The sequence below is a fragment of the Pocillopora damicornis genome, chromosome 4 (genome assembly GCF_964200805.1).
Source record: "Pocillopora damicornis chromosome 4, jaPocDami1.2, whole genome shotgun sequence".
NCBI classification, from domain to species: Eukaryota; Metazoa; Cnidaria; class Anthozoa; order Scleractinia; family Pocilloporidae; genus Pocillopora; species Pocillopora damicornis.
The window spans coordinates 1,813,415-1,831,351 of NC_142673.1; the positions used below are offsets into that span (position 1 = coordinate 1,813,415).

The 17,937-nt window shown below is 36.1% G+C and overlaps 1 protein-coding gene across 8 annotated transcripts; it reads right to left on the bottom strand.

Moving 5' to 3' along the window:
• Window positions 1–507: 507 nt before the first annotated feature.
• On the bottom strand, window positions 508–17,569 carry LOC113672676 (sodium/potassium/calcium exchanger 2). 8 transcript variants are annotated; one of them, XM_089203224.1, is made up of 10 exons: window positions 17,507–17,569; window positions 16,999–17,094; window positions 8,314–9,599; window positions 5,854–5,962; window positions 4,918–5,426; window positions 4,475–4,600; window positions 3,760–3,879; window positions 3,040–3,176; window positions 2,569–2,817; window positions 508–1,588 (listed from the first exon to the last, which is right to left on the bottom strand). In XM_089203224.1, exons 3-9 carry the CDS (start codon window positions 9,136–9,138, stop codon window positions 2,571–2,573), a joined length of 2,073 nt encoding a protein of 690 aa, XP_089059350.1. In that variant the 5' UTR covers window positions 9,139–9,599; window positions 16,999–17,094; window positions 17,507–17,569; the 3' UTR covers window positions 508–1,588; window positions 2,569–2,570. The 8 variants fall into 8 exon arrangements, with proteins under 8 accessions (XP_089059350.1, XP_089059351.1, XP_027044798.2 ...); XM_089203225.1 differs by lacking the exon at window positions 17,507–17,569 and adding an exon at window positions 17,254–17,270; XM_027188997.2 differs by lacking the exon at window positions 17,507–17,569 and having other exon boundaries at window positions 16,999–17,128.
• Window positions 17,570–17,937: the final 368 nt, after the last annotated feature.

Genomic DNA, 17,937 nt, shown 5'->3' on the forward strand with positions numbered 1-17,937 from the left:
GGCTAACTTGTCATTGAACTAAATCTACTGCTGATAGTAAGGGAGAGGGATCATCATGTTGTCTCTTCCACCCCTGTGGCCATTCATAGTTTTGGAAAGGGAATAGAGGGGGTGATATCAGGAGAAATTGGTTGCAAAATACAAATTTAAAACTAATCAGCCCTCGAACCAAAGCTGTCCATAAGTACAGCAGAATTTTGTGCTTTCAATGACCCAAAGTAACAAAGAGTATTTCTTCTCCCCCATGGATGGGAGGGTAGTCCATCTCAAAATACCCCCCCCCCCTCCACCCCTTCCTATTTCCTCAGTATTTGCTTACACTTTGGCAGTAACCATTAATACTCCTGGGTGTAGAGAGAGACACTGTGAGAATAAAGTATCTTGCTCAAGGAAAGAACACAATGACCCTTCCAATTAGAGTTTCGAACCTGCATTTCTTGATATGAAGTCCTGTGCAAAAGCATTTAGGTGTCTTGGGTCTTCCACAAAATAAAAATTTAAGGGAAGTTTTATTATGTTGCAAGTGGATTGTTTATTTCTGAATCAATAAATTCTAAGTTAATTAATCTTCCATCAATTCAAGTCTTAAATAAGGTTTGCAGTCAACATCCAATTACTTTATATTCTTGACTGATGAAGTTCTTCTGTAATCAACTAACTATTAACAACACTAGTGATTAGAATCACAAATAAATAGTTCGACTGTAACCATAATAATATTTCCATAATTTATGTACACTAAGTTACAGCTCATGAAAAACTTTCTAAAACGTTTTTTCTCCATCTTAAAAGGTGATCAATAAATAAGTTATCCATTCTTAACTGAGAATTTGTCGACCTTCTACAGAGGAGGGTGCTAACTCAGCCTTTCTCTCTGCATGAGTTCAAGTGAACAAGTTGTGAAGTCAAAATGGAGAAGAAATGACTGCATTTTTTAAAAAATCCAAAATACCAGTTAGTGATTTATACTCTCTGAATGCATTTACAGTTGAATCCCTACAGGCTGAAAAGGTCAAATCTTATGCTTGTATACAGTGATTTCATATCACTACCTTAAAGTTTTTCTAACAAATTATAAATTGCAACTTGCTTCATCTTTTACATCTGGAGTTGGTGTCATCTTGAAGCATATGGAAAATACTGGAATAAGTGGTAAGGTTTGGCTATCACTTGGAGTGACATTCTTCAAAGTTGTTGAAAACACAGAAATCATAGGTTGGCCACAAAATGAACGACAAAAACAACTTGGGTGGCCACCATTTCAATAAATAAATAAGAAAATAAATGCACCAAACAGAGTGCAAAGTGACAAAATGTATGCATATCATTCTGTACAGAGAGATACAAATTTTTTTGTACAAAACATATTAAATGCTAATCCATGAAGCACCACTAAATATTCTAAAATATAAATACATCTACAGGGATACCAGATTTATTTGTTCTATGTTGGTGAGAGTGACAAAGGTACAACAAGATTTGAGTGCAGATATCTGCATGGTGCACTGATGTGAAAGACTGCTTATGAAAGCCTGCCAGAGATGTGGAGAAAATGGAAATGTAGAATCCCTCTTGAAAAAAATTTATTCTGCAACAAATACAAACAAGATAGTCAGCAACAATGTCAAATCTATTTTGACCACGTTACTTAGAGATAATTATTCTCAAAGCTGAAGAGGCTAAAGAATTCCTGCCCTCTTCTAGAGGGTTAACCCTTTCAATCAAGAGTAACCAACGAATAATTTCTCCCTAAAACATATCTATATACAGCCAAGCAATAGGTTATGAGAAGAGAGCAAAAAATAAACTTAAAGTATGATTTAACCTCATATTCTCAGAGCCTGGATTGTAAGAAATGTATGCCAGACAAAAAGGAGAATTGATATTGAGATCCTGGTGTGAAAGGAATAATAACACAAAAGCCCCATTCAGGTGGTCATGGTAGTTGATGCTAGATGACTAGATCATGCAACGAGATTGCATTATTGTAAACAAATACAATGTGCGCTGAAGTCAGACTATTCTGTGGCATTTGAAATTTTACTCAAAAAGTTGCAAGTTGAAGATACTGAAGCCTACCATGATATGATGAGAATAAACCATGAGACATTCTGAAAAATTTTTACAGCTATTTTAGTCATTTTACCATTTGCCATTTCAGTTTGAGCCTGGTTTTGGCTAAACTGTTTACCCAAAAACTATCATTCACTATCATCTGCTCATTCAAACTGCAAAAACTATCATCAACTATCATGATGAATTTGAGCATAGTCGATGATAGCACATGATAGTTTGTGTTGTAATGATGGTTGAAACTATCACGACCCTTTGAACAGGGCTTGACTCAACAACTCCCATAATGTTTTCACCAGGATGCAAAGAACACTACAAAGCTATAGATATGTCTATTGAACAAAAAAGTATTTCCCACCCTGTACCAATACTGGTGTAGATATGAAAGATAAAAAAAATATATATTGCATGATGTCAGAAGAATAACCAGTCCTGGCTTGCATTACTGGGAAATAAATTTATGCATTATTAATAGCAAAAATCAGACCTAATTACCTTTAGATTTTTGGGCATTTAATGACATCCTTCAACAACAACAATGATATGACAAGGAAAACAACATAGAGCTGGAACATGGCACCACCAAGCAGTTTGGACAATCTCCATTTACTGACAGCAATTGCGATAACTACAGCTATCAACATGATGAAGAGCAAAAACACTGAACAGAAGAGACCTGCGCTGTTGACGACCATAGCCTTGCCAACATTTGCAGCACTGTAAATCAACCATGGTAGAGGCAGCCTAGGCAAGAAAATGGATTCTTAATATTAAATATGTCAATACATGTAAGGTTGAAAAAAAGAGTTTCTCTAAGCCATTAAAGATCTTCCTATTGCTAAAAGAGTTTTTGTAAGGTAGCTACATGTACCAAGGAGTTCCTACCATTCTTTATTACCTTTGAAAACTGCACTGCTATTCTTGATACACAATGCCATTTAAATCAAGCTTATATGTTCCTCTTACCCTATTGTGACATCAAACAAGTTGCTGCCAATAGAACTAGACACAGCCATGTCACCAAAGCCTTTCCTTGCCACTAAAACACTAGTAATCAGATCAGGTATACTGGTTCCTGCTGCTAAGAATGTTAATCCCATGATCTGGAAAAGGATAGAACATGACTGTCTCATCTAAATTCCAAGAAAATGAGTTCATTGAGTAACTCGAGCCACTAAGAAAAATTGTACCTCAGCTATAAAAAATAGTTGAAACCTACAATTAATGGCAAAGCGTGTTCACATGAATTGAATTCCCTGCTCTTTTATTGACAGGTCAATGAAAATACAGTGCCAAACACCGTACTTTATCCCGTTGGAAATTAACCCTTTAACTCCCATACGTGTGACTAAGAAAGAATTTCTCCATACCATATCAATACCATATCAAACAGATGATTGACAAGAATACAGGGAAATATCAATCAGGGGATTATTAGTTGATCCAATAAAAAGTTCTCAAAACTAACGTCATAAGAATTGTATGGCAGACAGTAAGGAGATTTACTGATTACATCAACCCTTCCCATCCTGATCTTTTGTTTCTTTTCATTGGATAATTGCTAGAGGAAGACAAAAGGATGCTGATAAGGGAGGGGAGGGTGTGAAAGAGAAGGAAGAGGCAGACCCAGCAGGAGAATTAAAAATGAGATCCTCAGAGTGAAAAGTTAAAACATTATTCTCTTACCTCTGTTTCAATCCCAAGAGTACTTCCAACTTCAGTCGCCCACCAAACCATTAAATAAGAAAACCCAACAATCCAAAGCATGGACCAGACAAAACACCAAAGATACAAGTACCTTTTTCCCTAAAAATAAAATCAAAACCTTAATCTTTCATACCATGCATGAGGAATCAAAATTAATGTTGTATTGCTGGCCTAATGGGGTCATGCCTGGTTAGTTGATTTATAAAATTTATCATTGTGCGACTTTTTCTCAGCACATGCAGAATTGATCTAGTCATGGCTTCACAACAATACTAGAAGAAGAGCAAGGCCAAGCTTTCAGAAAGAAGACACACCATGGACAACAATTTTTTCCTCTCCCTCTTTGCAGAATAGAGAATATTTTGACAGAGTGTTGCAAAACAAAAACAAAAATAATCAAAACAGCAAATCATAACAAAGGAAAATATAACTTGGAGCCAATGTGAAGCGTGGGAAAACGCAGGTAATCAAGTTGCAATTGGTTTTAGTTTAGAATCTGATCGCTATGAGACCTGGACCAATCAACCAGCAAAGAAGAGCAAAGCAAAAGCAACCTCTGATTACTCACAACACTCAATTGAAAATTTACTTTAAATACAAGTCAGTGTACATGTGTGGTGCAGTTTCTTAACTCCTCAAGCATAATTCTGCATAATGTCAGCAATGGACAAACCATACAATGCATGTAACTTACTGGTCTTTTGATATCCTGAGCTGTGTAATACATACAGAACACAACAGGTGCTCTGATGATATAAACTATTCTATCTTTCCAGCCTGAAGGCCAGCTTAAATCTATGGGTTCACTCTCATCATCCAGCTTTAAAGAGAAGAAATCATTTGTTAGGCAACAAACACACAAGGCATTGTAAAAGGTATTACACCATAGATTAATATTTGCAAATCAGTGAAACTATTGCAGTCTTGTCCTAACCTTCCTTAATTGATAAATGCATTAAATGAATAGTTAACAATTAATTAATCCTTGATTTGATTTTCTTATCCATACAAAAGCAATAAATTTAAAGTATACCATTGCTTGGCCATAATCTTCATAGAGTAAAACATCCTGATTCAGTTTTCTTTTCTTTTGAAAGATATGTAGAACGTGAACAAAGAAAATGTTAGGATACTCACAGCAGCCTCTCTGGCACTCTCAACGTCTACTAATTGTTGATGAGAAGAAAGCTGTAACCCTGTTGTTTGTGAGCTTGGCGACTCTGTTGAAGTTCTATATACATTACTACTATGTTCACTCATGTCAAGTACTCTACCAGGTACATGATTTTCATCAGGGACAATATTTACAAGAGGAAGACTGGAATCCCCATTGACTAAACTAGAATCCCTGGATGTTAAATCTCCATTTTTAATCTGATATAACGAGTCTCTTCTCTGTCCATCAAAAGCACTATAGCCATCAAGATTAACTGTGTGATTGCCAAATGATGAAGCCTGAGCTGAGTCTACTTGAACATTCATGGAACTATTTACAGCTGGAAAATTAAGTTGTCTTTGATTTTCCAAAGAAGAGAATTTATTCACATCTTGAGTTGAAGATATAGCAGATGAGTCTCTCTCTATCCCAACTTTGACTTTAACACATTTGAGTTTCTTGAGTTTGTTGACTTTCACTGCAACAGATGCTATTAAGAACAGAAGAGGAAACAAATCATTGTAAATTCAATAAAAAATCAATCAATTTGATAATATTATATCAACCCCTTGACACGTACAGGTGACTAAAATCTAACTTCTCCTTACCATGACACCCCTGAATCAAACATTAAGATCTCTAGAGTAGAGGAAACAAAGCTCTTGATTGTAAAACACATTCTCCTTGTCAACATCTTATGAAATGAATAGAGAACAGTATAGAGAATGTACATACTGATATTAGGGTTTAAAGAGTTCACTGAAATGGAAGAGATGTATAGAAACAGAGGGAGAGGGAGAAGTAGATGTTGCAATGTAACTCCCTTTGCAGTTTTTTCAGCTCACTCCTCTGATTGAAAAATACAAGATGAAAAATTACCCTCTTTTGGCATAGAAAAGAAATGATAAAAAAGTTACCTTCTCCAAGAGGATCTATAGTATGAATCACAAGCTGAAGAGCTCCATAGCGGAAACAGGGAAGACCATTGCTCTCCTTGGATGTTGTGCAAAGGTTTTCCACTGCCTTCTATTGAGTTGGAAAAGAAAATTTGTGAGAATCATTCTAACAATAATTTAATGAATTTGAAGCTAATTAAAAAAATCACCACCAAGATTTTTTTCAATCATTAAGAATTGGTCTGAAATGTCTTCAGTTGATCTTTGTGCAGACAGTGATTGTTTCAAAATTCAAACTTGGGAATCTCACAAATTTTGAAGTTATGAAATTTTGTGCCAAGCGGCACTCTTATCATGAGTAAGGTTGCTACTTTTCATCTCGGTCAAAGATTACAACATCTAATTGTAGAGGGAACCCTCCCAACAAAACAGACATTTAAAGCAGATGATGACCGCATGGAAAGTTATAATTTTTTTAAGAACATAATTTCATTATCTGACTTGATAATGATCATCTAAAAATATAGCACTCCTTCACACAAATTAACACCAAAAGCCTTAAAAACAACATTCAATAGCTCAAGTCTATTATACAAGAAAGTTCATATCTTTATTTCCTGTTAGTTTTTTGGTAAAATCAGATAATATAAGTACTTCATGAATTTGACAACACCTGAAATTTTTTTATGGTGCAGTATTATTTTCATTAACTAGGTTGGTTAAAAAAAGAAAAACAAAACAAAAAAAAGGCCAATCCAAGTTGAAGCTTTAAAGTCAAATCTCTCATCACAGAGAAGCTTTCTTCAGCTATTTAAAAAAAAACCCTAACAATTTTAGGAAGGGTAGAAGACAAATGTGCCAGCATATTCTGTCTAAATCTAAAATTATCAGACAATATTTGTGAACATACAACAAAAAAAAAAGCTTGTAGTCCTTCAGATATAATGCTGTTGAAAAATGTGCTACACATTTTAAAATAAGCCAAAACAGATCCCATATCAGTGACATGTCCCTGACTCCTAAATCTAATTAGCAAATGCTTTCATTTGAAATTCAAATGGAGAGCCAAAGCAGAAAAGTAAACAGAGAAAGACCAAGTAGCACAATTGAGTGGAAGGAAGGGAGATAACCTTGGTTTAATTTGTAACATGTCTTTTCTCACAAGGGATTTATGGTTTCTACCTCAGTTTACAAGACAAAGGGTAAAGGAGTACACTCCATGCTGGATGAATGACCATACAAACCTTATTGTTTTCCACTAAACATACTCATGCAAGAACAAAAGAGAATTGCTTTCTACCCCGTTATTATAGGAGAAAGTGTTTCTCAGACAAGAGAGGTTCGTATTATTTTAACACAATCACATCTCAAACATAATTACAATGAGCACTTTGCCTCTAAAATGGATTTTTACAAACCTGGGGAGGTTGCCATATAATTACTTTTGCCTCAGTATTTACTTATGTTTTAAATTCTAAGCTGATTAAGTCAAAGGGGATTGCAAGATATTAAAAGGATCAGCGAGACTTGCTACACAAGAAAATGCCAAAAGTTCAAGATGAAATCGTAATAAGCTCACTGGAGAGATGTGTGAATCTTCTAAACCCTATCTATATTCTAAAATCTCATCTACAATCTCCTATAATAAGTATTTCGAGACCCGTAAGTGTTTACAAATGGATAATCTAAAGATTAAATATAAAAAATCTTTGTTTACATGCTGGAAGTGATACCATAAAGCTCAGTATTTTTTGTAACTATAGAGAATGCACGAAAGTATTGATCAATTCATCAAAAATATAGTCACTACCTGCAGTTATGCAATTTTTCCATAAAAGACTTTCCGTGTAAACTATAGAATAATTTTGATAAAAAGCGGCAGCGTCGGTTAAATTTAAAAACACTCTGAGATGGCAATCATCACGTCATTAACTTAACCATATTGATTTCTATACAATGAATATTTTTGTTTAATATTAAAAACACCTGAAATAGACAAGGGGTAGGAAAAACATAAGTGTCAATGAACAAAACATTTTCGCTCGATTGAGTTTTCTTACGTAACATGTAAAACTGTCCAATTTTAAAATTACTTCGTCCAGACGAGAAACAATTTGCTTCTCAAAACCTTCCATTTTGTACATTAAGCATAATGATCCAAGGTGCGAACTAAGCGAAGATTTAAGCTTGCTATAAAGTCAAATGAATGCTGTACAAAATAAAAAGGTGCAAAAAAATTGCTTTCAAAATGACCTGTCGAAAGAGTTTCTCACATTGTTTAAATTTCCGTTTCATGTTTATTTTGAAGCGCTGATTCCATCTGAAAATTATCGCAGACAGCTCCTCTTTCTTTGGGCTTCCTGAAATTAACTTAGCATCAAAGAGTTTCAATTAAAACCCCCATTGACATATAACAGGATTTAAAATGCGGTAAAAGTATTCATTCCTTGAAAATTAAGGTTATTAAATGAATTCACCTACCTCAAGAGAAGCATCTTGTTCACCGACTTTGGCTCCTTTAGAGTGCAAAGAGCTCACTTTGTTCGATTTAAGCTTACTTTTCACTAATTTCTCTATTTTGTGGTTGAATTTCATAAATGTCACGTATAATAAATAAACTGTAATCATCACCAATGATTCCCACCATTCGATCTCTCCGTTCGAGAAAAATGCTATTAATATGATCAGAGCCACACTGTAGAACATACAGTCGCGAAACAGAGGCCACCATGTTAATTTTAAAAGCTCCTTTGAGAACACCGCACACATGCCTATAACAAACAAGACGTTGAAAACTGCAGATCCAACTATAGTTCCAAAACCAACATTAGAATTAGGTGCGACGAAAACCCCAATGAACGACGTACAAAGTTCGGGCATACTGCCGCCGGCTGCCATAAACGTAGCACCCGCAACATCCTCTGAAATGCTTAATTTTTCGGTGATAACAGCTAACGCAGGGATGAAGAATTCGTCGCAAGCGATTGACAACGCCAAGAACATGTAACACATACCGATTATGTGCAAAATTACAGCTCCTTTTCGTTTCTCTTCCAGAGTGAAAATATCAGGAGGATATTCTCCTTTATCGTTCGAACTGCTTTCATTGACACTTAACAGTAATCGCTGCTTGCGAACAGTTCTGGCGCCGCCAGCCACTAAAGACGATGTCTTGCCATCGAACTCGGCAAGGAAGTTCACAGCTCCGCACAGCAACACGGAGGTCACTAAAAAAACATGAGGGCACAGCGTTCGCGGTCTCTGAAACCGTTGCAATATAAACGATCGTTGAAGTCTTAATGCCATATTTCTGTTTTGTAGAATGTAAACACAGGATAAAGCCACCAGGATTATTCGTTCTGATCTCCGTTCCTATAATGATAAGGTATCCTAGTCGCCGTTTATTTCTCAGGAGACCGAGTTGTTCCCTCGACGCTAAATGGTCGGCAGTTGACGATATTAATACAGTGCTAAAATAACCATTATTCCGCCGCCAAAAATGCGAGAGTACGCGACGACAATCCACAAACGGGATGTACTTGAAGCGGACAGATCATGGTGTGAGTAAAAGCCGATAATATTTCCAATCCACTCGACGAGATGTCGTCAACTGCTACAACAGTAACACTCTTCAAGGAATCCTCTCTCCCCGCCACGGAAATTCTGGGAGGAAAATCAAACCTGTGAGAATTGAATTACCGAGGAAGAAAACCTCGGTTACTCTTTCGATTGGTTCTTTTTCCAAAGCATGTTGCGGGACGTCATTCCTGATTCACCGAGGAAAATAAAAGCAGTTAGAAACCCTTAGCAACTTTATAAACTTCCCCCAAGAAGCAATGCGGCAGGGGGCCATTGTGTTCAACGCTGTCACAGGACTTCAATGTTTTCATCGTAAACACTGATTACTGGTGCACCGCTAATTACTTACACTTCACTAGCTGAAAATAGCACAGAAAGGCCAGCCATCTCTTGGGGATAAATATTTTTTGTACTGTATTCTCTCAGTACAATTTTTTGTGCATCTAAATTTAATTATGAAAATATATTTAATCAAAACACGTTATGTTCTTAATTACAAACAGAATAAAACTCTCGAAAGAACCGCCTGCTGTTCTATTTCCGGCTTTTTTCCTTGTATCAAATCATTGATATTGAATTCGTTTATCCAGTTGGGTAGAGATCGTTCCTGCCTCTGACGACAATTATTCAAAAAAAGTAATTTTAGACGCAAATTAGTAGAATAGGAGTGATACCACATTATAAAATGCAAAGGCATTGGAGCGTGGGTTCATCAAATATATGGCTTGTCAGAAATTAAATTATTCTAAAAAAGTGCAGTTTGTTTATGCTAAAGGAAAAAGAAAAAAAAGAAAAACCCGTCCTTTCACTTTCTCTTAAAGCTTAACAATTCACAATACATTTATTTCCCAATGCACTCGTTGGCATATATTCGTTGTTCATCGTTAGTCGGATTCGTTGTTCGTCGGTCTTGCTATAGGCAGCTGCTGATTTATTGGAAACTTTCAGCGGATAATTTTCATATTTTTTTTCTCCCTTGCCCTTCAAAATACTCCCCATCTGTCTAACTTTCTTTACACTCGTTATACCATCTGAGTAAATAGAAATGAAACAATTGTTTCAACAATACAAAGACTATTAGCGCCAAAAAATATTAAAACAAATGATATAGCTTAACCTCTCTCACCCCAGTAATAGCTCTATCGTTTTCTCAGCAACGCCTTCTCTGCGTGACATCTTTGCTTTAAAACTTTTCACAACTGTCCGTCCCATGTATTACATTTGTCGCGGAATTTGCAAATATTCTTCCTAAGCTGAAACTTCAGTCTCGTGTTTCGACCCCAAATTAAGTTGTACTTCAGTCATACCCATTACAATGATAAAATATTTAAGCTAACAAAAGGCAAGTTTGTGTGAGAGATTTCCTTACCGAAAAAGAAAGCAAAAAGGCCGCTCTCTGAACAGTCAAATGTATCTATATGAACAGCGAATATTTACTTCCGCATAGGGAGTGCACGAACAGGCAAACTCTAGTTCATAACACCGCCGCAGTCTTTGAAACTATACTTAGGAACACAAGTGGTATGTCAAATCATAACTGAAGTAGCGTTTCTTTGCTAAATTAACAGGTACTTGCAGTTGTAAGAGTCCCGCCGGATTTTGAGATTTCGCTGGAGTTACTCGTGAACAGCTTGAAGATTAACTCAGTAACTCGATTGTTGTTTGTAAAGGTTTCTGTCCACATCAGTCCATCGGTAATGCCAAAATAATCGATATACACCATATTCGATGGTTAAACGTATTAAAAATATTCTCTTAATAAGCGCGAATGTTTTACGAGTTGCTTTGTATTTTACGAGCAATGAGCAACATTTCGGCTCGTATTATAGGTTAAACAATCGAATGAGGGATTTATCAATTCATTATAATTTCGCTGTCTTGAACTTTGGCTTCCTACTTTTCGAAATACTTCCCACGGCCTTGCCAGAATGAGCTCTGCATCGATCACATAGGGTTTGGGTAAAAGACGACAAGAAAACAAACCGAACCACTAAATGCGCTTAAAACTTCGTTACTCAAACAGGAAAAAACGGGGAAAAATTTAGATCGTTCACTGAAGTCATTTTGTTGCTCCGTTCTCCTTCGTATTTTTGCCCTATTCTGCAGTATAATAGCGTAGTATATTTTGCGCGATCCGATGCCCTAATATGGTAAAAATGGCGCAATAGTAGAATGATAGAGTTCAGTATACTGGAGGTTCTTCATGAGTGTCTGTGCTCAACGTAATACTTGCTGTAGCATGTTCCAAATTATAAACAGTCTTTCTGGTTACGTGTATCAGTTCGTTAGAACCAAAAAGTTGCTCACGAGCCTCAGGCGAAAGTGATACTGCTTCAAACACATTTCGACTCCTTTTTTGATCCTAACTGAAGAAACACTCGGAGAAAAGAACATATTTGCTTTATACAATTGCAATTAAATAAGTAGACTTAACAACTTGCCTTACGTGACTGTCAATCGTTCGAAGACTTGTTCCAATCAACAGGAACACTTCCAATCATAGTTTTCCAATTTCATTTTGAGCCGTAGCAAACAGCTCAAATTAATTGTTTCATGATTTTCAGTAACTAAGTCTGAAAAATTCCGCAAATGCTGTTTGAAAATGTACGTTATTGTGAACAATTTTTTAATGACTTCCGCCACTGCGCCTGCTTTATAATTGATCACGTGCAACAACCAATCACAGAGCACGTAGTATCCAGTTCAACATAACGTTCACCTGTATTTCCGCATATTCACGCTCATGTATTGCACGTGCGTGTTGTGTTCATTTTAATATTCTTTTTCATTGGACATCACGACGTTCATGACAGGGACATGAAAACCGCCTTTAGATCTTCATTTAAAGTCACAATGGATCGTAACGTCACAAACTTACTTATTAGAGCGTTGTTTCCCGTTGTACGCTACCGTTTCGTGCTCGTTAGAAAGCGAACGAGGTTTTTCATGAGACACTATAAGAATGAAAATTTCAAGACTGAAATCAGGAGTTACGCTGAATCGTAATGGATGAATCTTCTAAGCGAAAATTTAAATTTTGATAAACATATTCCTCAGTGTCTCGAAGTGTCGTTCGAAATAGTACACCGAACATCTCAGTTGTCACTGCCACGTCTCCTCGAGAAACTTAATCATCCTGTAAATATTCTGCGGTTTTGGCGTCTCAGAGTCGATGTACAGTAGTTAATAATAATGAAACTACACCGGCGTAACAAATACTTACCAGGATTTTGGAATTCACTAAAGAGCTCTAAAGGAAGTCCAAATTCACCATTTAACTGTTGACTTTCATCGAGATGGTTGAAGCTAGTTCATGGCAAAACAGTGCTGCACAAATTTTTATATGGCTCGGTCTAATTATTCAAAATTAACTGACGTTTACTGTCAATGCATCATCTCTAACTTAACCTTCAGCTCAGGAAGCATAACTGGAAACTAACCTAGGCTCAAATATCTCCAAACACCTGTCGGCCTACTGTCCCTAACAACTCTGTGTTTCTTCTTTTCTTTTAAAGCGTTCAAAAGCAAAATTTCGCAAGGGAATTTCTATGCAGTAAGATGTACACGGATAAATAAAAAACTAGTTTTGCCTTAGGGGCGAAAAATATTTTTTCACCATATTTCCGCCCCAAACTTATATATTTCATTCCAATTTTGCTGATGTCATTCACACAATACCTCACAAAGCCTTTTTGAGATGATGTGTTGACCTAAGGTCTCCTCTTGACAACAGAAACGTGGGCTGTTTTGTCAGAAACAGAAAATGAAAAGGGCCTTAGAAATCTGAACACAATCACCTTAAGAGGCAGCTGTAGGCAGAAAGAAGAAGTAGCACATTAAATCTTGTTAATCTTAGAGAAGATTCACGCATGAATCGGGGGTTGTGTCAACTCCTTTATGTTGGGAATGCTATCAATGAATACAGCAGGTGTTCCAATTCCTAAATTTAATTTTTTAACAGTTTCAGCAGGTTATCGGCATATAGAGAACTACAGTCGCTCAGCATGCTGTGTCGTTGTTGTGATAGTGATAATTTCGAAGTTGATCCAAACAGAAGTGCTGCGTCAAATTATAAACCAGTCGTTGTGAAGAAGGATTCAATTATTGAAGTACTTCCATTGTAGTATTGCCATGGCGACCAAGTCAAAAACATATGCCACCCCCCTAGTAACAAATATCTCTGGTGATGAAATTAAGAAACACTTTCTTGTAAAAACAAAAGTCTGAAGACCACAATTTTCGTCTCCTCTGCAGTTAGAAGTTATGGGAAAAAAACTGCCCAAAACTTAAATACGTAGGCTCAAGTGAAAAAGTCAACGGGTTGTTTGTTTATTATTCCGTTTAAATTTTAATTTTGAAAATCCTCTATGAGAGTTGAATAAGAAAATAAGAATATTTGACATTGTTGATTGCGAAAGATGTGCAATGATGGTTTCATCTTCCCTGAAGTTTAAATTACAAGACACTAGTGGTGACATCGTTGCAGTGAGCGTATTACTCACTTTTATATCATAGAACAAGTACTGAAAACAGCCTTTCATTTCACAAGGCTATTTTTAGATTTTAAAGTCAGGTGTTGCTGAGAGACAAATAGATAACTCTCTCTCTTATTGTTTCCGTTTTGAACAACTTCATGGTGTTCATGAAACATTGTTTAAGTATTTCTGTGTTTTAACAGAACACAATAGTAGTGAATTTTGACACTCGCTATCTGTATTTATGTAAGACTCGTGGAAAAATTGGCTTAAGTTTGCCTTTGATCACTTAACGATTGGTAAATAGAGAAATTCAGCTTGACTAAAACGTATTGCTTTGGTGCAGTACATCATGGTATGTACCTTCCAAGTAAAAGAGGCTATAAAGTGTTTTTTCGGCAAGGTAAAAAAATGACGATTGGACGAGATGTCTTTACCTTGAAGCGTATTTGCAGTTCTCTAAAGATATGAACGGGACAATATTAAATAATGGTCAAACATGGATGGAAAAGATTTAGAAATATGGATGATAGTGAACTTAACAAACATTTTTGCTAAATATGCACAGCGTACTGCGAGCTGGCTCACTCAATTTCCGGTCATAATCAACACAATTTTTAATTGTCATGTTTATTATTTTTATCGTTACTATTCCTCCATGACGCATAAACGCCAGTAGGGGGTGATTTTAAGAATTTTCTGGCCACATGTTACCCTGTAGAAAAGAAAATTTATCCGTCACCAATTCTATCCTTCAATTGAAAGGATGTTCTGAAAAGTAATCTGAGTCTGTGTCTTTGTGCTAAAATACGCCAGTGTTGTATACTTATAATTGGCTCAAGTGAGGGGCTCTTGCATTTGGAGGTGTAAACTGACATTTCTAAGGGTCCTCGATTTTTGCACCTTACTTTTGCACGTTCAAAAAATAACTTAAGGTCCATTAAATGAAACAAATTGAGATGTGGGACAATTTGTTAATTCAAGATTTAATATTCAGCTGTTTTGTCTAAACTGAAAGCTTTAAAGAAGAAGTATGTTTCATACTGTCGAAAATTTGCCGTTCAACAATTAAATTAAATCCAACTTTTCCAAAACCACGCATGAGTTGCAGGCTATCACTAAACACAAACCTGCAAATTGTTTTTACCTGTCAGTACATGACATTGATTAAATGATATCTCGAGGATTCTGTCGCAATAATTTAGAATGTGTTTTCCGCACCACGCCTATCCCAATATATGCCACTTCTTCAGTGTTTTTGCTCAAGAATTTGAGAATTCTTACTATGATCGGACAGGTGGCACGACCGCGTTCATATTGCACCACATACGTACCTTACTAAACAAAATCATAAAGATGTTAATCCACAAAGGTAGATAGCATCAGGCGATTAAGAGTATTTGCAATATTTGTTACTTTGAAGTTGTTTTGAAAGGGACAAGGGTTGCCCTAGTTGGTGAAAAGGTTAACAACAATACGTTACTACGCGACATAGAAAAGTTAATTCGAAAATTCAGCGCCCCGTCGTTGCATTGTGACATATTCCTAAAGCTGAAAAAAAAATATCGCATTAAGGGTTTCACGGTTTAGAAAAAAAAAAGCAAGCCTGTTTAAAGGCTATAGGTTATAGAGGCTATAAAGATGTTTCATGACAAGACATTTTTCCGTCAACCGCATATATTTGCGCTTAGTTGCCAGTCGAGTCAGTCCGAGCTATATGAATTTGAAGTAAATTAGTGTTTGGAAGGTCCAAAGATTTGTGCACTGATGGCATAAAAATCGGACATGAAGTGTCGCTTTTCTCTAACGGGCGGTTGACATTTAATTGGAGGAAAACATTTATGACGCGAACGGGTTAAAATGCCACTCAGGAAAAATCAATTAAAACAAATACCGTAATGTTTTGTGGCTTTTTTGACATCTCCAAAAGGCTTATTATTCAAGGCTTACTGGTTTATCCGAAATGATAAAAAATTGGCTTAATTAGAAGGTATATTGCTTGTAAAGATATAACATTGAGAGATACACGAAGCAGTATTTATATCTGTTGCGCGCCAACGGTTTTCCTTCGTTTCTGAGCCATTTATTGGCCATGCGACTGATGACGATCAATCTCCCTGTACAACCATAAACATCATTTATTTCGAAAGAACCTGACAAGCATTGACACAGGAAGGAAAAAGAGCTCATTTAGAGAGAGAATTATTTCACGCCGGTTAAATAAGCGTAGCCAAAGTAATCGGTATTAACCGGATGTCTCGAAAATTCTAAGCAACGATTCTATATCTTGATAGTTTTAATCAATCAGCAGAACAGACAAAAAAAATTGTAATACTTTTGAATTAGTCTCCAACAAGACATCTCAGTTAACATGAACTTTATGAATGGCAAAGTTCTCAAAAACGAAAATGAATAAATGGCGCAACGAAAAAAACCGCTATACTGAACGAAATACCTCGCTAAGACCACTTGTAATCAGTGCTGAATTGTTTATGGAGGTGCAAATTTCATAATTCAAATAATAAACAAGGTTTCCATTAATGCCGTAAAATATTTTAAAAGTTGAATTTATCTAAGGAGGAGTGAATGCTCAAAATTTCCAATAAACCGACAAAAGCGATGTTATTTACACAAGAAGATAACAACGTCGTGTTGATATAAACGCTGTGGAAAAGAAAAGCTTTTACATTCATATTTCTGGACCTGTCCACAACGCCTCGAGGCTCAGCGAAATTGTAGAGAGCTTTGCAGTATATTTTAATAGAAAAGGCCGAGACAAAAAAAAAGTTAAATTTCGCGGTTTCACATCCATATCACCCTACCTTCTCAATCTTTGAAGGTTTACTCTGAGTGTAAAATTAGGAGAAACTCCAATTTTATGGTCACAAAACCGTTTCATTTCCCCTGGCTGTTTAATGTTCAGGGCACGGGTGAATTTAACGCGCCTGTTTTAATACCCGCATTTCGATAAATATCTCGCATTTTTGGTAAATAAGAGTATTTCCCAAGGACATTGGCTGAAAATATGGTCTGAATATCTGTTTGAAATGTATTGGAGAATACTCCTTTACGTTCAGGAGGAGCTTGATAAAAATACAAAAGAAATACTCACTAAGTCTTTCGATATTTCGCTTGCGTATTTCAACGTTTTCAGCTTTCGGTTGCCACAGTACATTCGCCTTTCCGACTAGAGAAATCGTGCAAAAACCTGGCGAAACACAAATACAGCGATTGATAAATAATTGATATTAGTCGGCATGTATACATTATGGCATACAATATCGAGAGCGAATTCATAATTGAAATCCAGAGTGACTACATTATAGAAAACACCATTAATCCTCAGACACTTGGAGCTGTCGCTTACTTCGTTTAGAGTTCTTGAGTGCGGACAAAAACACCGATCTGTTGTTATTTAAGTTGATATGGCAAATTTCCTTAAAAAAGAAGTCATAATGCTAAATAGTTGCCGGTTTAAAATCGCTTGACTATGAATATTTTCAGCTTGTAAATTATAACATTATAAAATTGGGGAGTTTCAATTATCTCAAAATACGCAATTAGAATAAAGTTTTGTCACCGAAATTGGTAAAAATAAATCTTCTATCCATAGTACTCACTTAATTTTCTCTTGTGAAGTAAAGTAAAGCATTTTCTATCAAGTTTCTGTCTGTGTACTTGCAAAATCACCGTTTTTTTTTCAAGCATGCACGTTAAACAAGCACAACACCTGCAATGTGCTTTGAGATGAGCAAGTTGCGGAGTACGCATTTATGTAAATATTGCAAATTTAGAGAAGATAGATTAGACAAGATTCTTATTCAGGTGAACAATGGAAACTTTAAGGGGGGACGTAAAATCTTGTGTTCGTCTCTTGTAATGCAAGAATAAAAGTTGGTATGGTAACGGGAAAACAAGAGAGAAGCACGAAAAACAACCGGAGATATTTTTCACTTGGGTGGTATAAAAATCTTAACCACTCTCGTAGCAGTCCAGTGATAACGTTATTCACAGCAAAATGTGTAGAAAACAGAGTGGCTGATGATTTTTA